Raw genomic sequence first — 21,394 nt, forward strand, 5'->3', positions numbered from 1 at the left:
TGCACTCTTACCAGACAGGTGGAATTGTATGGGAATTGGTGTCACGACTGCAACAGATTTCTGATACAAATCATGTTTATCCACTTGATTTGTAGTATAGGCGGTGTTTCGAAGCAAAACATAGTTTTAAATTCATTCTGCTTCCTCTTCACCTGAATAATACATCACCTGTCAATGTTTACTATTCATCAATTGAGAATTATTAAGGTCTGAGAAACACATAATTGAATATCTGGAATAAAATAACCACCATTCTATGGAAATATTGTTTCATATTATTGAATTCTTATGAATAATATTATTATTTTGGCCAAAACCATATTTTCTGTTTATGTATGCTGCTAAAAAAACATCTGGACATTAGACAGACAGAAGTATTTTGGGGTTCCTGTTTGTTTTGAGCTGATACAACTGTATAAACCTGTTTAATATTGTATTAAATCACTGGTGATTATCTCCTGTCATCTGTTGAGAAGTGTATCAAATATGTTAGAAGTGGCTACTACAGTCCTAGACATTCATGATGCAATGGTGCAATCATTCAGTATGTCAAATCAAAATGGTTCTGAATAATGTAATAATTTATTTTCATACCGACAGGTCACAAACACTTCTTGGTTGTGCTCTCAGTTGTTTACCAACATGTTTTACCAAACTAATTCTGAAACAAAACAAGACACATTCTCAACAGTACTTCTTCTGATGAAAATTAATGTGCTTAAATTCTTAACTTGATGGCCGTTGTACATGGAATACTGATGTCTTACAAACCTCTTGACACTTAAGAATGCATGATAAAAATGTTCAGTAGTAAAATGTGTTGACAAAATGTGTGTTTTCATGAAAACTAAAACTGAACTGTCTGTATGTTTCATGACTATTTTCCCCCTCGAAGCTGCAGCAAGGCAGACCAGACCTACTTCAGTAACAAAAAGTGCTCTCAAACATGTGGGCTACCCAAGAAAGACTACATGTCTCAAAAGGTTATCAACAGTGGATTAAAACCAAAACAAAAATCCACACACATCCTAAATGTTTGCCTCTCATACAGTTCCCTGACTAGTTGACAGTAATACAAAGAACCCATGGTTAATCATATACAGCTACTTAGCTATTGACTCTAGGCCCTACTGGGCCGTACAGCAGTGCAAACAATACAGATACATCGTCAGTGGTACGGGAGCCCGGCCACCTCCATCTCTTGGGTGGACACAGACAGTGGCCATCGGGGGGAGGTGAGACATGAGGAGGAGTTCAGTGGGGCCTGTGGTTTTGCTGTCCTCTGTTTCACCGGAGAGCTGTCCTGCTTCATGTCCGCTACAGCCACTGTCCTTGTTCCGTCTTCTGATTTTAGAGGTCTTGTGGAATAGAACAGAGGAGCCCTTCCCAGGGTAGAGTCCAGGGTCCAAATCCTGACCCTTATTTTCCCATGTTGCTCTTTGATGATGCGCAGCAGATGGTGTCCCTCCATAGATTCACTCTATGAGAAGGTAGAAAATCAGGTGGAAAGTAGCAAAATATCAGCACCATTATGATCACCAATATTATGGGCATTTTTGATTAAACATAAAACACATTCAGATAAGGAGCTCTCGCTGCTCGCACTGATATGTTCACATCTATTAATCAGTGATTTAAAAAAAAAAAAACCACACATATCAGCATCAATAATAAATTGTTTATACTGTGTACTAGCTGCCTCTACATCTCCAACTCCATTGTCCAACAGTTGAAAATCTTCACAACCTCACTCTGCGTTGTCTCTTAGCTCAGGGTTGAGTGTGCCAGTTAATGTCTTTTGAAATATGCACTGATCAGAGTCATCATTTGCAAAGTTCAAGGGTAGAAATAATAGTGGCAATAACTGACATGCAACACAAAGGGCTTTTCAGGCGGGACACCTGCAGCTCTGACCTTTCCTGGGAGAGCATTAGATTGCGTCTCTGGCAACCACTCTGGCGTAAAGGACATCATAAATGTCACCCCGTTCAGAAACCCGGTCACACACGCTTTTTAGCCAGAGTCCTGCCTGAGCCACTGACCACCTGCGCTGTCTGCCTGGGGACTGTGGCCAAATTACCGTCAATTAAAAAGCGGGACCGCTGTGCCGTAAAAGCACAGCTTCTTGGGTAAAATTTGACATCGCTTCATAAAAATATGACATGCAGTGTAATGGGGTCAAAACAAAGCAGAGATGGGAATGACAAGTGGTCAGTGGTGGTCAACCAGTAGTCTCTGTTGTAAATGTCAGGAGATGTTGACATTTGTGGTGTGTGCTAAATGATAGAGGAGACCCATTGGCATGGTACTGACATACAGGGCCAACATAGTGTTTGCGTTGCCAGGCGAACCCAGAGTGCTGCTTGACCAGGTAATGGCGGCACCATTAACCACATCTCCACGGGGGTTGGCTGAGTATTGTGACAGATGCCGTGTCGTTTGGAATCTCTCGGCTAACGAGTCCTCGGCCGACCTCGGCAACGAGGTGCCACCCAGCGGGGACGCTGCACTGTGCTGGGCTTGCGTCCAAGACCCGGGCCCCCGGCCCTTGGCCAAGAACAAATGAGATTGCATTCAGCTCGCCATCAACATGCCCATCGCCGCCGCTGAAACTGCTTTGGGAGGTATTCATTTCCATCCACTTCACTTAAGCGACCGTAAACCAAAGCGATGGGCCAAGGGCATTTCCTCTCGTCCTCTCGTCCTCTCGGCCAGAGCGATGCCTCTCGCTGGAGTCCCTCTGTTCTCACACTGCTGCTCTGTGGCGGGGAGAGGTCAACAGAGACCCTCAGTGGGTCAGCGAAGCCACTCTAAGAATAGCGGCGTGTTCCCTAGCAAAAGCCAGCACTGTATCCAGGTCATCCCCCAAGTGTCTGTCTAACATGGGCAGCCCCTTGGCATGGGGGGGGGGTGAAGGGACTTTTAGCCCTGGGGTAGCAGGAGACAGGAAAGAACGGGGCATGAGCTAGCCCCAAACCCAATCCCACCTCACCCCTCCAGTTTCTGTCTATGGCTTTCTCTGGAAAGGACAGACTGTTAAATAATTCAAGGGAGAACGCTTTAAAGCAATATGTCGTGGGATTCCTGGAACAGCTGTGTTTACTGTTGTGGAAAGGGCTTCTGAGTAGTCCCCTGAGTATGATCATTTTCAGAAAAAAAAGTCCTATCCTCTGTATTGGGTATTAGAAATTAAAGGCATGCTGTCAAAATATCTGCCATCGGTGAAGGTACTTCGTGACAAACAGAGGCTTTACAGAAAAAAATGCCAATCTGCGTATGCCTCCACCAAAATGGGGGCACAACTCAAACACACAGATCTGATTCCAAACAGAAATGTGCGCTGCCAAAGCAAATTAAATTTAGTCCAAAAATGTTCCTTTTTACTGTGCCAGCACAAGCCTCGTGGCAGCTCAACTTGTACTACATACACATGTGTTTTCATGCTGAGCCTACAAATAAGACAAGGGAGGGCCTGGATCTAAGGCATAAGGGTATGACTACAGAGTTGATGTATCACTGGCTATGAAAAAATGTGATCAAATATACAACATGCTTACCACCCATCCTGTGGTCGTTTGTTACATTCAGATTACAGTTCAGCCCTGCCTTTCGGAATTGGCCTGATTCTCTCCCTTTACATTCAGGCAGATGTTTCTCGGCAAGACCGAGCTCTATTCTCAGCGTGCTGCTCTCGGGGGACAGGCGTCCGTGCGTCTTAAATAACTTCCACCAGACAATCTGACACGGGGCCATCTGGTGACGCATTGTTTGTCTGCGGTGGCTCAGATCTTCCTTAAGGGCATATGCCCTTTAAATGTGCATTTGTCTCAGGAGTACAGTATATTCTTAGGCTAACTCGCCATCTTATTTTAGGTTAACTGACCCTAATGTATGTGTCTGTCCAAATGATTAATGATTGTGGCAGTTTGAGCCTTCATTACGGTTACATATCTTTCAATTACATCAAATCAAATTCCATAAAGTATATTTCATGGCCTCGTCCCATGTGGGCCCTCTCACCATGTCGCCATCCTCGTGGAGGAAAAGTGCCTTCGTTATGTCAGCTGCTAGCCCCGTGGGGATTGACAGGAAGGCTGACGGCGCTCGGTGGACAGGCCAGCTAACGAGGCTCCTTCCGCAGGCACTGGCCAGCTTAATTAGGCAGATCCAGCGAGTGGGCGGAGGCCCTCAGGAGTCAGCAGGACCATCTGAGCCTTCTCATCTGCGCAGCGACGCTCCCCACTCACTCGCTCTCTGTCCGGCCAGGATCTCGGGCCCATTTGTCAGCCCTCTATTCTCATTAATATATCATAGACCTCCAGCGGAGCCGTCTGGCAGCCCAGAGCAGCCCGGAGTTCTCCACTGTGGCCGGCTGGGCCACCCCTACCGCGCCAGCGTCTGAGCTGGAAATATACAAGCCTGTTTGTCATGTTAGAGGATCAGAGAGGAGCGTATTATATTTGTGCTGATGCCGCTTTTGGCGCATCTCACTTGAATGCTTTCCTTACGGTGGGAGACTGACACTGACTTGGCAGACATTCAGTCTTTGCATTCAGCAGGCTTCTGATGGTCTTTATATGACAGGAATTTGGTTGGCACCAACACCTTTTGTGATACCAAATGATGTGTACTCTTAGATTAATCTCAGATAAATGTATTTCTTTACATTTACAACTCTAAAATATATATATAAAAAGAAAAATACCTCACAGACAGACAACAATGGTATTTTAATTATGTTTGGAATGTACATGCGTATTCTGTCTCGTATGAATAGTTTTTGTGTATTTTTATGATTGACACGAAGGATAAGGCTCAAGATAATGATGTGGAGATTGTTCCTCTTCCCAGTAGGCGGAGGGCTGTCACAGCACTGTGGCAACTATAGCTTAGCAACAGTGTCACGTTCGTAGCAGAGGTGGGTAGGTGAGAGAGGAGAGGAGCGTGACTTCACAAGGTACGTGTTGGACCCTGATGAAATCTCTCATAAAGCCTCATCTTCTCTCCAGTCTTTTATACACTGCTTGACTATTGAGGTATGAAGCCTGATAGGTGTCTGAGCCAAATTACTCTGAGAGTTGTTTTGTGGAAATCAAAGCCTGTGACTTCAGAAGATAACATGTTGCACCAGTGACACCAGTGACACAGACACAAGTCAGTTTTGGGCATTCATAACATAATGAGGCACCACATCCTTGTTTTTATACAAGCACAAACCAGATTAGACAAGTCCGTTACCTTTTCAGATACTAAATAAAGACAAAAAAATAGCGTCAGTGTCACTGCCTTCGAAAAGTTTCGACAAGCTCCAAAACAATGTAATCTAGGGCAAATATTTAGAAGTATTTTTAGCAGTCTCAGGCTGTTTTAAAACGTAGCCTCCTTCGAAGTACACCTAGTTTGCATCCAAGGCTGAACTGTCAAGACAATCGATGGATCTGATCTTCCGAGTCCGGGAAAAACAACCATGTCTCGTCAGCTGTCATCTGCTAGACCGCCCTATTTACCAGCCTTTATTTTCGCATGTGGCTGCTGTTCTTCTCCTTACTGACAGGTCTGTCTGAGGAACCATCACCTGGCTGAGCCTGAGCCTGTGTGCTGTGTGCAGTGGCTGGCATGTGTCATAATAAGCCATAAGGAACGTGCTGACTCACCAGGCGTCGGCCGTGTGCAGTGGGAGCAGCGTGGGGCTCTGGGCGTCTCCTCGGAGGCTGTGTCTGGGGTGGGAGTAGGGGCCCGGGCCCAGGGCCGGTGCTGTGGGCTGAGACGGGACCTGGTTCTGGAGCTCGCTCTCCTCCTGCTCGGGGCTCTTCCACTGACTCCTGGCTTGCTGGAGCCAGTGGCCGCCCAGCCCCCACTTCTGCAGGTAGACCCGGCACAGCTCGTAATTCATGGCTGAGTAGTACAGGAAGTCCAGAGCCAAGAGCACCATGACGAAGAAGCCGTAGATCCACACTCCAATTAGGGCTGTGTAGTTGCTGCAAGAGGCAGGCGAGGGGACAGAGTTAACGCGGTGAAAGTTGAAATGAATCTGCTTTTCTATTTAAAAATCCTTCCCTGTGAAATATTTATAGTGCCAATAAATAGACATGGGAGGAAAATGAGTAATTATGCAGGAGATTCTTTTTAAAATGCAAATCTTTAAAAGGTAATGTTTCACCCCCACATTTATCCTAGCTACTCATTTTACACTCAAAACAGGCACAGCATGTGGGAAAATAAATTCTATTCTGTCCATTCCTTACTTCACTGAGGCATCAACTAAGTCCTTGTAGAGACTGCAGTAAAGCTGCAGGAAAAGCAGTAAAAGCAGTAGAGGAAGAAGAGGCAGATTGTAGCCTCGATTTGTTTGTTTGTTTATTGCTAACTTTGTCTGATATTTTTAATTGAACAGATAAACAAAGCTGTTGGTGTCCAAAGACAGGCACAAATCATTTGACAAAGACCCATGTTCAACATCCACTTAATTGGCCTTGTGGTTGGCTTCTACTAACCAAGAAGGTTCAAGAGGGATTTCTGGTTAAATGGTCAACTGCAAAACAACCACAAGGCCAAGGCCTCAGGAGCACTGGATGTGTTAGTATTCACTATATCTTCCAGGCTGTGGATTAAGGTGGGTGCACTGTCATTTAAGAACACTGAAATGTTCTAGTTTAATAAGATGCTTTGATGAGGGACACTCCTCTGCGCTTCAGTGGGTCCACTGTTTTGTCCCAGAGTGTTGAAACTAAAATATGGGAAGTAACCTAAGGTCACCAGCTTCATTAGGCAAGCCCCCAGAGATGGTTGCTGAATGAATGTCAAGCAGTTTAAGATAAAATGCTAAGCAGTAAGAATGACTGATTATACCTCTAGGGATTTTGCTGGGCAAAACAAACATCTTCCTTTGTGAATATGTGTGTATGAGTCTATGTTCTGTCATGCCCCAGGGGTGCAATACATTATTTTGACTAATCTGCATGAAATGCCTGTTAACTGACTGTGTGGTTGGACAAGAAATCTCATCCTCAATGTGACAACTAATAGACTGTAAACACTTTAGTGCAGTCAAATGAAATGACTATGCAGCTGGCATTTAGCTGAATGATTTTAATAAGTTGCAAAATGTTTCATAATCAATTGACATCAGCAATAATGATAGCATTCCGAAATATGGAAATATATCTGACAGCTGTAAATATGTTTGAACTCCGCAAGTTAAAGGTGCATTCAGCGATTCTACACGATTTCAAACACATAACATTTTAGTCACATTCAGCAATCATGTCCTCACGATCCGCTAGCTGTCCATTCCATGAGTAGACTGTAAAAAAAACCTAGGCTCTGTAGGCAGCCCAGGCTCCAAAAATTGGAAACAAACAAAGTGGGGGAAGCCTTTCCCCCCAAACAAAAACAAAACCGAAAGTGTGGACTTTCTCTAGGAATACTGAATGGAGGGTGAGCCACCTCTCTGGCGAGTTTCGTTGGTCCTTGATTGAAATATAATGTAGGGTACCTACGCTGCTTTGAACAAAAAATTCAATAGAAACATCAACAAAACAAACACAACTTCCTGTGCAATCGCAGACTGCACCTTTAGGTGTGTTTGCTTGGACTTTACTGTGTGGACTGTCCTTGCCACCACAGAGCTAAGCTGAGTCAATGTGACTTCTTGGGGCAATTTAACCTGAGGCCACTGGTAAATACCACAGGAGCAGATCTGCTGACCATCCTCGGGAGAGCGTCAGCTCCGCAGCAGGCTTAGCGGGACGCTGGCTTAATGCTTAAGGGCAGAGTGGCCAGCCACAGCCAAGCTCTGAGAGCAGTCGATTAGTGTGGGTCGATGTGCGTGTTCCTGCCAGGGGCTTTGCCCAGGAGTAGCGCTGCTCTGCTCAACATGTGTCTGTTGGAGCGAAGGTTATGATGCCCCAAGCGTATTAAAACTAAAAGCTAAGGAATCAAATGCTGAACTCCTTCACGGCTCAGTACTTTGTAGAGGTACTTTATATAGCACGATCACTGTCAAAGCAGATGCTCAGCAGATGACAGTTCTGAACTTTCTATGTTTCCCTGTGTAATTGCAAAGCAAACACTATATTCAAATCTGTGGGCTGAAAATAAAGCAGGACAGACAAATGCGCATCGTTCAGGTTAACCACTCATCAAAATGCTGCAGGCAGTCTGCGAAGCTCTTTGTTGTATTTTTTCTTATCTATTTTCACGGTTCTCGATTGACACTCACTTGTGTGTGTAACCGTCTGGGGTTGTTGTCAAGTTGACTCGCATGACGTGCTGGAACTCCGTATCATTGCAGCAGTACTTGAACGGTGTGTTGTTATGGTAACAGCAGAACATGTAGGTCTTGTTGTCGGAGAGACGCGGGCAGTGGAAGCCGAAGTGGTAACGCCCCTTGTGGTCAGTGTATGGCTCACACACCCGAAAATGTGCTGAAAGAGCTGCAGGAAGAAAAGGTAACTAATTAATTACAGTAACAAACATAATCCCTCAAAAAAGGCAATGACTTTTTCTTGCAATATCACATCATCACACAAACTAACCGCACATTTTGATGCAGTTGCAAGATATCAATCTGTTTAAACGAAAGCTTTAAATGCCTTCTGTTGTATATATGTTCACATTTGTGTTCAAGGCTCATCTAACCACAGATTTGCCTCTTGGACGCATAATCGTCTTGCAGGAACCTCATGATCCGAGGAAATGATGAAGAAGATTATTCCTCATTGATTGAAGCCGTGTGAAAATCACTTGGCAGACCAGACGCCTGGAGATGATCACCAATTACCAATCTGTCTGTGAAACGAACCAAGGAAATGAATCTGAAAGCGTCCGCGTGAAACAGACATAGACCAAGACGTCACTGTTGGCTACTGCTGGTACTGTCACCCTTTCACAATGCACCAGGAGCGATAAATGAGAACGTGGAGAAGACAAAACCATTCAAATGATTACTAATGACAAGGGGGGGGGGGGGGGGACGCTCTGTCTTTCTCTTCCCTGTATTTCTTCTAATCTGATTGTCCTTTCACTGAACCAAGACAATAGGATCATGGAGAACCATAATGCTTCCTGCAAGATTGTTGAAAGAGAATAATCACATTTCCGTTGATGGTGAGAGCCCACAATGAGTTCTGACTAGACTGAGTGTTTGAGCGACCTGGAGGTCTAATGACATTGAGGTTATATTAGATTGCACCTCAGATGCTGAGCAGTCTGACTTTTACTCACAATAGAGAACAACAACGTTGTTTGATGGACACTGTAAGCTGATGTTACAGTGTGCAGAGCAAAGCGACTACTCAAAAGTAACTGTTCGCATGCTGCTCTTATCCCCTCTCTGGCTCTTGGCCGACACATTTGTTGGCACGTTTTGAGAAATGGCAGCGGGAGAACATGAAGAACGTTCGGTGACACCCAGGCTTGTCCTGCTGCTACGTCTCGCCATTAGCATCCAGATAAGAGTCTAATCTGTGGGCGCCTTTCGCCTGCTTACGCACAATTAGCTCGTCTGCTTCTTACGGAATGACTGATCCAGGCGCAGTGAGAGGGACAGGCTGTCATTAGCATTTAGATGAGAACGCAGGGAGACGCAGGTCAGATAAGAGGGGACGGCAGGCGCTGGAGGCACAGAGGATCACCCACTCAAAGGAATGGGGTTTTAAAACCTGTTCAATAAGGGAAGCAATGGGGTAAAGCAGCTGCTGGAGTCAGTGCTACGCAACTCTGGAGGGTCGAGGCACTTCTTACTGCACTAACAACACCAGTGCCGGGTGTGTTCTTTCATTTACAGGCTACAACGTGGGGTCAAAAGACCTGGAGGATGAAAGCGCATGCTCAATACCATGATGCATATGTATTACAACGAAACATCTACATATCTATCAAGCGCAAATCTCTGTTTCAAAGACTGAGGGTTGAAACGGTTGCTCTGATGCACAATGAGATTAATAATGTAATGTGCAGGTGCTGGCAAACACGTAGAAATCAAACAGAGCCTACATTATTTATCAAGTACTATTCAGCAGAACAAGCAAGAGTAAAGAATCAGAGAGAGAAGGGGGAAGATTTGTTGTTTATTAAAGTGTCTTAATAAACTACAGCTGTTCCATTCATGGCAGGATTGTTCCAGTTGTTTCTATGTGGATCTCTTATTGAGCTAATGATAGGCTAGTTTCAGAACACTTAAGAGAACAGTTTACATCCAGGCCTGCATCTACAGTACAGTCTGTAAACCAGGTGGATTAATAGGACACCCACCATTAGCTGTGTGGTAGAACAGCACTGTAAAGCCATTATCAAAATAATTCACAGATAAACGATGTCATAACTTTGATATCATAATGGAGGGGCATATTACATATAATCTCAAATATTTACGTTCCATCATTTGTTGTCTGTAATCAGGAATGTAGGGAAATGCTAAGGGCATAACCTCCCCTCGGGGAGAAGGGATTTTAGAGCCAGATATTTGGCATGTCTCTCTGGGAAAGGATTTGTGCTTGTTTTGACTATGGCATAACTATAAACCAGTCCTGCTTGGGGGGATTTTAGGTCTTGTCTGAGGTAATGCTTAGGTTTCAGAGGCATCAGCCTTTGAGAGGCTTTTTAAAGCGATTCAATACTGTTTGTTCTACACAATTTACTTTACATGAATCAAATGGAATATGAAAGAGCAAAGCTTGGATTTAATGAGCCGTGTATTAGTTTAACTTTAAATCAGCTCTATTCGATGTTAATGCTACTGTTTAGAGACTGTATATACAATACAGGCCATGCAAGTGCTTGTAAAGCAACAGTCATTTTCAGGCTAATGCTCCAGACCTGCAGACCTACAGCGCCATCCTGACTGCATCGTGTCCTTCCTCTCCCCTCTGTTGATGAGACACTGGGCTTTTAAGCCAAGAATCTCCTGAATCATCACAGGCATAAATAATTGAGAGTCCCGTGTTTTACTTACTGTGATATTTACTCCTGAGCAGCGCCCCGGTCTGAGTGCGCTGGGCAGGATTCCTGGAAAAGTTAAGTGCTGCTACTGTAGCTACAAAAGAGCGCCGTGCACTTACCTGCCCCCCTGCATTTCCTCTCCTTTTTTGGGGGGGAAGTACCTTTTAGGTTCTCCAAACCGATTGGTGCTCAGTTCAACAGCCCTTAAATCCTCAAACTAGCTCCGAGTCACATTAGCTAAACAGAGGACTACTTTATTAAGTTGAAAATTGATTCTCATGCCTGGTCCTCCTTGAAGTTTGTTGATAGTCTGCATAGCGGACAAAGGAACCTCACGATGAGCTCATCCTGATCTGCACTGTGTAATGGTGGTGACAAGTGACTGAGATGACACCCCAGCTAAACGACGACAATCCAGCATGCTGTGGTCACGGTGTGTCGAACGACGAATGGCAAAAGCACGAGAAGACCGGAGAGACTGGCAGATCCAGTGGAGGCCTGACACAAACTCTGAGCTCACCTGCGGTAGACAGCAGAAGAAAGATGACAGCCAGGACATTGAAGGACTGCCGGCTAGTGACAGTCATCTTCTTTTCCCCACACAGCAGCGGAGGACTGGAGGGGTGGGCTGCTCTAGCTGAACTCCAACATCTTGCTCTACCTCTGGTTGGCTCCACCCATGATGGCTGCAGTAGTGAGACGCCAGTCCACCTGGAACAACAAAAGGTCAAAGGTTACGAACGCAGCCAGCACTGCGAGCATACATGCATGGATGGTGGTTCATCTCGTGTCAGTGAATGAATGATGATGAAACACAGATGTGAGTAAAACTTGATGCCAGCAAGGACTTAGAATTCTGTCTGAGTTTCACAAACTATCAGATGCAGCATGAAGCTTGGCAAAGACTATTTTTGGTCTTTACAAAGTAGCTGTGATCATTATCTCTGATGGGGCAGCTGTGCCAAAGGAGCGCATCCTCCACAAATCGTCAGTGAATGAGGTCTTCAAAGGAGGAGAGATGGAAATGGAGAGGGGAATGAATTAGAGGTGGCTTACATTTTTCCTTCACCGTCTACAATTCCCCATATCTGCAATATTTCCGATAGACGCATGGTTAAATGCACTGCCAGCACCATACTGTGCCACATCTGATTCTTTACAAAACACAAAAAAAAAGCCAAGTTCTGGTAGAGTGGGCTGCTCCAATCACAGCAGGCGTTGTCTTCAATGTGGGTTTATGCTTGCTCACTTCCCTTCAGGAGGTAAGCAAGTGCTTTTAGCTCTCCAGAGGCTTATTAGTGTGTAGCATCTTTAGTTGCCTGGGTGCAAGTGAATGCATGCAGACTGACAATTCTTTGTTTTTCCTCAAAATGACTGGGGTTTCCATTAAACACACATTATTCAGTGCTCATCTGCATGGACTTGGGAGATTCCCTGAAAAGGCTTGCATAAGATAGCCTTGCCATGTGTCTTGTGGACTGTTTTTGATCTGTCTGTGGTAGGATGAATGATGCATTGCTTTTTTTTTTTGTGCTGGCATGGTATTGTGAGATATGCAGTCAGGCTGAGGGAGTTTACATAATGAGATTCACTTGCAACCAAGCAAATCCATACACATTCAGACACATCTCCTCTCCAACTCACTTGATTTGAAAGATGCATGACAAATGACTTGAGGAGTCAAGCAGAGTGTCTTTTAATGAAGTCAAAAACAATTCAAGAGGGCTTGAAATTACTATGTTTTGCTGGCTTGACATTTTTATTCTGTTATTTCACAGACCGACTGTATACTATATTGATTTCTGTGGCTTATGTGTGAAAAAACTTCCCAACTAAAATCAGTTTAGATAAATATAAGCCTAGACATTTCTTTGTAAATGCTTATGATAGACTGTCTAAGGCCGCTGATGCAGACAAACCATATTTACAGGGCTATGCAGTTCATGTCTATATCTTACAGAGCCTTACGATGAGAAGGAGGTTAAGTCATACTGGATGCACAGCTTTATGTCAAATGTTCTGATGATCTCAGTAATGTGAACATCTATTAATTATTAATTGATTATGCATAATGCATTTACAGGTGTGCATCTGCCTGGCTATGATTGTGTTTTTGTCGAGTTTCACCAATTACACCAACAGCCATAAATAAATTAAGGATTTAAAGAATCGGGAGGCCTAGATCTGTCAGAGAGAGGTGCAGCTCAGAGGCATATTTTGCTTATTTACAGATTAAAGAAACGATTGAAACAGGAAACAAAGCTTAAACCACTTATGCTAATAACTCTGTGCCTCTGCTGTCTGAAAACCTGATGTCAAAATCTGACATTAATGCCTCTATAACTTTTCTCCACATCAGTCCTTGCCTTTGTTCTTTACATGAATATCTGTAATCTGGATTGGTGACCTCTACTTCTAGGACGAGGGAACATTCGCCTGTGGATGATGGTTAAACTTGCCTTGTGTATGACTTTGATTCGGAAGACATCCATTTAATGTTCATGTTGTAAAGTGGAGTAAAATAGATCATAGCAATGAAATGCAAAATCCACCAAACAGAGGAAGTACTGTACATGGCTTTTGCCTACTAACTGAGATGCTGGCATGACATGCTGCTCCATCTGGCATATTGCTTTCAGTTCTTTTGTTATTTCCTTAATTGGGTGAAAAACATGATGGCTCCACATGGTGTCCATAAGAATTAAATGTACAAAAATGATTTTTTCGTACAGTACAAATCATATTAAATGACTGCATGATCTACTTTAATACTTCAAATATGTTTTGGTAAAATAAAAGGAGGAAAAATCAAGTAAAAGTATGCATTTTCAGTTATTGTTGGCTGTGCCTTGACGTTGAAGTGCCTTGAAAGTGTTGAAATAAAAAGGGGACTTTGGTCTCAAAACGTTTCGAAAGTGGTTTGTGGCAAATGGTAGTAGCAATGCCCGCAAACATAAAGAAAGTTGCAGGGGGAACAATGGGTACATTTATGGTTTAGAGCAAAGGTGGGTCTGAATTCATTGTTTGCTGACTGCTGAGCGGTTTATTATCAGTTTGTAATGGTAAGGCAAAGTAGGAGTAACGGAATATCTAAAAAATGTGATTGGTTATGACTTCTACGACCGTCTACACTTATGATGCTAGGGTTGGAAGCATTTCCCAATCATGAGAGGACTCCTTTTACAAAGTAAGAGAGGAGGAAGAAGTGAGTCTGCAAACAAGGCTATTAGTGCTATGCTGCTTAGATCGCATACTCAAAAGTTAGAGTAAACGGCATTGCTTAAAACACACAGAAAGGCATTCAGTGTTAGCCAGAGTTAAGTGTTTAAACTTCTCTTGGCAATATGGTGATGGACTGGTGCCCTAGCCCTACTCCGTACCAACAATGAGTTGCTATACACTAATGCTAGCTAGATTGAGAGGTTGCTCATGAACTCTGGGCCCGTAACAAACCATGAGCGACACAGAGCTCCTGATGTGCGAGTTGAAATTGCAACATCTGCTCCAAGACATCACTTTGAACTGACCTGTGCTCCCAGAGATCTCCAGGAGCCAGCCAGGCTACAGGGTTTAATGACACAACGCTACAGTATGCACTGTTCGCGCCAGTCCCCATCATTGCCCATGGACATTCCAGCTGTTTTTTAACCAATTAAATAATTCAACTTGTTATGTCATGTTATGCTCTGTGCAAAGTGCTTGGTGAAAAATGTCCTACAAAATATAAACACGTAGGCCTTAGACATTAAAGCCCTCCAGGAGCGAGTCAAATGATACACACAGTCATGGCTATGGATGCCATCAGAAACAGTGGGAATATTCCAGTGTAGTTCTGCCCTAGATTCTGGTGTTATTGTCTGTTTTGGGTAAACAACTGACCTTGCAGATCAGCCCAAGACATCCATCATGATGCATCTCTGTCAGTTATCTCCTCTGAGAGGAGAGCGTGCAGGACTGCAATATTAACCTCCAGACCAGGAACAAGGACCCTCTAACTACGGTAACACCCATTTCTTTTAGTTGACAAGTGGGAGTTCACCACCCCCTCAAAAAGAAGCTACTCAATCACTGTCAGCGGGCCTCATCATGATGAGATCTGTCCCTGATGTATGTAACACTGTCCGAACAGTGAGTTTTATTGCATTTTTACAGCTTCACAAAACTCCGGCGGTGATCTGTGAGATTGAGAGCCATCACTTGATTAACATTCTGATGTAATGACAGTCCTTGGGCCATTCAGTGTGTAAGGGGGTGGGTGGGGGCTCTTAATGGCTTTAATGAGAGTCTTCCGCTGACTCTTGTGCTCTAGTGTGTGTGAAATGGCCTCAGCCTGCTGGGGACCACAGGGGGGGGGGGTGTATCCGAGAGGCATGGCAAAGACGGCCCCTTTTTCATCTTATCTACTTGATATGAGGAGGGCTGTAATCATACTACTGACATAAAAAAAAAAAAAAAAAAAAAGTAACGCTTGTTTGTCTCAGCCTTTCCCAGCTGCTGTGTAACTCATTCATGTATGCCCTCATGCTGCCTCTTGGTAATCTGCGTAAACCAATTAAATTCTACACAGGGGTGAGGGGGGTGGGGGGTACTTAATTGTAATGAGAAAAATGAACAGCGCAATCCATATAGCTCATCCTTATTTAATGAGACAATCCTTCACTCCCACAACACAGCATTTCACTGTAGTGGCGAAAAGGGAGGCAGAGATCATATAATTATTGGAAAACCGGCCTTGTAGTCAGTACACTGTTGCAATACATCTATTGGCCAATACTCAATTTCTAGATGGCGTGGTGGCTCTCTATTATCACTGATGTTTTAACAGCAAATCTCAAATGTGTCTTCAAAGACCATCATCGTTTGACAGAATATAGTGATTATGGTGAAATAATGAGTCATTCTCTTGATCTGTGCAGATAAAGTATCAAACGTTAGAACTAGCAGAGAGCCTTTGCAATGTTGGAATCCTCTCTAAAAGAACATGATCATCTAGTCATGAGGCATTGCTGTACTGTGGTGTTTCCTTGGAAACCTCATGTCACAAAATTGTCAAAATATCTTGCCTTAGTTTGCAGTAAGTAGCAATTAACATGTGTGAATATGTCTCTTGTGGGAAAAACAGTTTGAACCCAGCAGGATTGTTGCATACTCTATACAGAAAGAGTGTTGCAAAATATGATCCTCTTTTTGTCGCCGTCGGCAACTCCTGTTTTTCTTTTCAGTGCTTTGTTAAGCTGACAACATCAGCGGAAGCAGCAATCAGCCAGGACTATATGCTGGGGGCTTTTTTTTTCTTTCTTTTTGCAAGCTCAGAGTAAACCACTGTTTAATATAAAATAACAAATACAGCAGGTTACCATCAGAATCTCAATTCAAAAGTCACAGAATTAAGTAATAACTTTTGTTGTTTTGTATTCAGCCAATTGTGATTTAATGTAATTAGCCTAAACATCATAGATTAATTCACATTGTTCCACTGTATGTTGAACCTTCCCTGTTGCTCAATGGTGTCTATGCAGCAGTATTCATTCCCATGGGTTTAAAAGCTGCAAGTGTCTTGGCCTTAACTTCATTTGCATACATGAACACATTATCAGGGCTATACCTTAGAACACCCAGGGGGCTTAAGCTAAGCTGCTATGAATACTCTTTCCTGACAGAGAATCAAGGCACCACTTCCTTTCTGTTCAAGTTTTTTCTCCAAAGTCATAAAAAAATGTGCAAGTGGCTGAACAGCTTCTAATGAGACAGCCACTGGAGTCTAATACATTGAATTCATTATGGGATCAGGGGTTCAAAGAGGGCCAGGGACTGGAATTTATTATATTACAACATTACATAAGTTATAACACAACTCTCATCTAACCTATGCTGAGACATGGATATAAAATACCACGGCATGCAAAATCCTCTACCTGTAACCACAGAGTACATTATTATTATTATTGCGCGGAAGAAGACACAAGGGTAAGCACATCTTCCTCAGTTTCGCAGAGCACATGCTCAGGTACTGTATTGAGTGTGAAGGAGAAAATATCAAAAGCTCTCCTCCTCCAGTGATCACAAGTGCCATCAGACACATACTGTAATACTACCTACTCAACAAATGCATTACCTCTGTATCCATGTCTAACAAATGGCAAGTGTCTATGAAATGTGGAAGGGAACAATGTTGTGTTAGTCCACATGGCACTGCATTAGCTTATGTGGATACTGGTGGATGTGGATACCACTATATGTGGTGGATACTATGTGGATACTAGTTGCCATTTCTGTTGTGGGAAACAGATGATGCAATAAATGCACTTCCTGTACTAATGGAGATGATGGAACACTAATTGTGACAGGAAATGGCAAAAAATTGATTTTCTTCCTGGCCAAGCTGTTTTGACTCCACAGAGTCCAATAATGGTGGTGATAGGCAGTGTCTCACACTGGTTTGGATATGCACCAACTCAGTGCTTTTGTCTACTTCTATTTGCCGTGGCTCAGTGCTTTCTCATAAATTTCTGATCTTTGGCCTAAAGATCCTTGACCCAAAGACAGAGCTAGAGAATAATAAAAAAATAAAATTGCATCTGACAGTTTTATTTTCTCTCTTATGATTATATAACATAATAAAAACAAAAACTTACTTTAAGAAGAAAATGGATGGCTTGAGGATCACTTGAAAGACTTGATTGTATTATCTAACAATCTTATTTCATTACCCGTCTGATCTTAATGAACTATTTCTTGAGTAGTTACAGTCTAATGATTATCCAGACTCTTTTGAATTTTGAATGTTTGGCTTTTAAATCTGTAAAGTAAAATAATCAGACAAGTTAGACACAAATGAGCTAAAATTCTCATAGAATTATTTCATGCCGGCTTTCATGTTACATAACATGTTTGCTTCTTAATAACAACATGGTTCATGTGTAAAGGCTTTGATATAAAACCAAGGCATCCCCTCAAGACTGCACATGAAAGCAGTGATTATACATTCAGGACTAGCATGAGCTTTTTAAAAGACCTAGGAACCTTCATTGCCAGCTCATACTGCTATCATCATAATGATAGAAAATATGAATCATTACAATCAATAGTGATTTCAATGTGTTGGATGGGCGCTCTTAAAGCAACACTAAAGAGTTTTTCGTATCTTAACATAATGTTTACAAAATCATTTCAGCAGTTCATCAACTCGTAACAGGGTGAACGGCACTTCTGCACTCACATTGCGGCCCTCTATCGGCTATAACCGCACTATGTAACTTTACCCGATCGGGTAGTGTACCTGTAGGTCGATGAAGTGAGACCTAAGAAACTATAAAATTGACTTGCTTCGATGTCGCAATACATAATACTTTCATATTAAGATAATGCAACATGCTCTACCTTGTCTGTGGACATCATTATTTGTTGGATAAACAAATAACGTGCGTGCAACAGAGGAAACGTGCTTTAGTGTTGCTTTAAATGGGGACAATATGGTAACAGTTTCCAGTTTGATTAACAAAGGTAAGGACAAGTCGAGCTTGGGCTTTTAGGATCCCTAGAAGAAACTATTGATAAACTGTTCACTCGATTCATAGCAGGTGGTACTTTGTTTTCTGTATCCCACTGGTAGCTCTTGCCTCTGAAAGTGTGTGTGTGTCTATGTGTCAGTGCATGCACAGACTAAGAAGAAGAATCCACATTTTTCATTATTTATTAATTCAGGACTGAAAGGACCAATATCCACTGTGACACATTTAGGCAAGAAAACATTTAGTTTTCAAGACTCAGTCTTTACCTTTATGCCATGAACTGTAAATGGACAGCCTAGAGTATAGAATAGTATGTATTGTACATATATAATAAAAATAGAGCATAAGTAACGGCTATTACATTGGCTTTACCGTATGATAGGCTCTTAGACTCCTGTAAGGATGGCTTGTTGTAATGTGATTTGGCCTGATATGATTTGTTCCATGATTAGATCACTACCCACTTTGGAGGACATTGCTCTCCCTAATGCCATCTACTGTATTCCAAGAAGTGATTAGGACCTGATGATGGTTTACTTTAAAAAAAAAAAAAAAAAAAAAAAAAAAAAGGGAAAAAAAGCCTGACTTGAAAATACAGGATAAAACAATGACTTTTACTCAAATATCTCAGACATCTACTGTATAATGGAACCTAGTCAATAAGATAGCTAAATGTTCTTGTACCATGTTCTTACATCCAGCTGCCACATCTGATTGCACAAACAACTGGCACAACCATATGGGGCAGAAAAGAAAAAACATATTGTAAGAAAACAAACACACTGCCCAACATGTGTTTGTTTAGAAACGTTTGCTTATCATTTCGTTTCAAAGTATTTGCTCCTCCAAACACGCAAGTGTGCTTCCCTTTACTCTCAATAAAAGGTACTTGGAATAGTACGCAGCAATACATACAGTATATGCACTACTTCTGAAAGAAGCGAGCAACAATGTCAGAATCTTTGTGGGGAAATCTACAAGCAGGACAGTTGAGGGACAGCTAAAACACACAACATACATGGGCTGGTGCATGTATGCACTAAGATGATAGATTACTTGTGTCATTGTCATAGTGTAAAATATTGTATACTTCACTCTATGTTTAAAATCATCCAAACTATGTGAACAAAAGAGTCCAGTCTGATCCCATAGGAGAACACATAAATGTTCTCTTTGGACCTCTCAAAGTTCACATAACTCTTCTGGAAACCATTTAGCTATTAGCCTTTAAATGAACCACTTTCAGTCTTGGGGAAAACTTTGACTGAAGGTTTCTTAGTAAGACAAAAGTCACACAAAAGAGATTCGGTCTCTAGATGACAGATGTCATGACAACAAGGCTGTAGCACGGCTGTAGTGATTCAAAAGATTAGCCTAAAATAGCCAAAAATCAAAACTTTCTTATTTCAATCAAAACGCATCATAGTAAAAACTATGGAAAGAGCAACGTATGGTCTAAGCAGATCATTCCTGGACATCTTTACCCATATGTTTGCTATTGGGGGTTAGGCCTCGACTGTCTGGAGTCCACCATAATAAAATGGACGGTTGACAGGGACTCCCCATTGCTTGCCACATCTCTGTGTTTTATTTGGATTGTGTCCAATAATTATTCACAAGGTCTTTGTTTCTAGCCCTACCCAAATCATGAAATGTCAATGGTACTAAAAAACTTCGGAACAACTTGGAACTAACCACCTTTGTATTTCCTTAACAAAGAAACAAATGATTGCGTTTTTCAATTGTTCGTAACCAACAGTGCGAATAAAACTCAACAGAATTAAGAGTGCATATGTAGTCCACTTTTAGAACTGAACAGATAAAACAAAGTTGATTACTTTGTTGCTACACGTCACACACCTCTGAGAATGTGCCTGTCAAGTCACACTCTCGCTGAGCGAGGGTCCGTTGAATAACATTCCCCTGATGGCATGGCGAGTGAGGCAATGCCATCTTCTACTTAACTGTCATCTCCTGTTAACAGACGCCTTGATTCCTGGCTCACGGCTTTTGTGTAGGCTGTTATCCAAGGCCTAAAGAGACATTTCTTTTTTTCCCCAAGCTGAATAGCTACGCATTTCACACCATTCACAAAACCGCTACTATATGTCAGAGTAACAGATTGCTGCCATTCATCTGCTATGATGGCTTATCATCGTCCTCGCTTGAACACTGGCTTTTACAAAACCTGGTCAGATTACAGCACAGAAATAACAGAAAGACGGGCAAAATACAGCATTGCACCATACAATCTGACACATGTCCACTGCCGTGAGAAATCATAGTGGAAGATAGTGGCCCAGCGATCAATCTGAGGGTCACAACAATCAAAGGGCAAGGAGCAGCCTCTCTGTAATGACATATTTCAGTGAATAGGGTGGACTTGGCATGTAATTGGTATTGACAGGGAGATGAGTCTTTTTAAATAGAAAGCCCCTTGAGATTTCCAGATCTGGGATGTGATGTGTTCAGACGTCCAGACACCTCATGGGTAGGTGAAAGACTGTTGTGCACCAACTGCTTTGTTCCCTGGCATTTGTAAGGATCAGACCAAGAATCCTGTTACCATGTTGTATGTTACACTAGCACAGAGGTCTATAAGACAGGGGAGGTTCATGCATTAATTCACTCTTTTCACACAGAAATATATGTAGGCTCAGGGCAATAAAGAAGGGGCAGATATCCATGCAAAAATGGAATGGACAACTTTTCTTTCACAGCTTTCCCATTACAGAGACATGCCGAGGTATATCAAGCACCAAAATGCCGACTTCTAGGTGCTATGACAACAAGAGGTTGCAAGAAGACAATAATGAATGACTTTTTTCCTAAAGCACAAAAGGTCCTTCAAAGTTAGTTTCTAAATTAAGCCCAGTTGTAAACTTGTTTGTTTAAAATGGTTGAAATGCCTCAAGGACAGAACCATGAACTGAATGTGGCTT

The 21,394-nt window shown here is 42.6% G+C and overlaps 1 protein-coding gene across 1 annotated transcript in view; it reads right to left on the minus strand.

The window, feature by feature from the left end:
- Window positions 1-580: 580 nt before the first annotated feature.
- shisal1b (shisa like 1b) overlaps window positions 581-21,394 on the minus strand; it is a 65,245-nt gene continuing 44,431 nt past the window's right edge. Inside the window, exons 3-6 of the mRNA XM_062547462.1 lie at window positions 11,462-11,652; window positions 8,222-8,435; window positions 5,655-5,978; window positions 581-1,480 (exon numbers count right to left, since the gene is read on the minus strand). Coding sequence (XP_062403446.1) covers window position 1,480; window positions 5,655-5,978; window positions 8,222-8,435; window positions 11,462-11,652 — 730 coding nt within the window. The 3' untranslated portion in view covers window positions 581-1,479. The remainder of the gene's footprint in view (window positions 1,481-5,654; window positions 5,979-8,221; window positions 8,436-11,461; window positions 11,653-21,394) is intronic.

This window comes from Sardina pilchardus, chromosome 10, assembly GCF_963854185.1.
Source record: "Sardina pilchardus chromosome 10, fSarPil1.1, whole genome shotgun sequence".
Classification (NCBI taxonomy): domain Eukaryota; kingdom Metazoa; phylum Chordata; class Actinopteri; order Clupeiformes; family Clupeidae; genus Sardina; species Sardina pilchardus.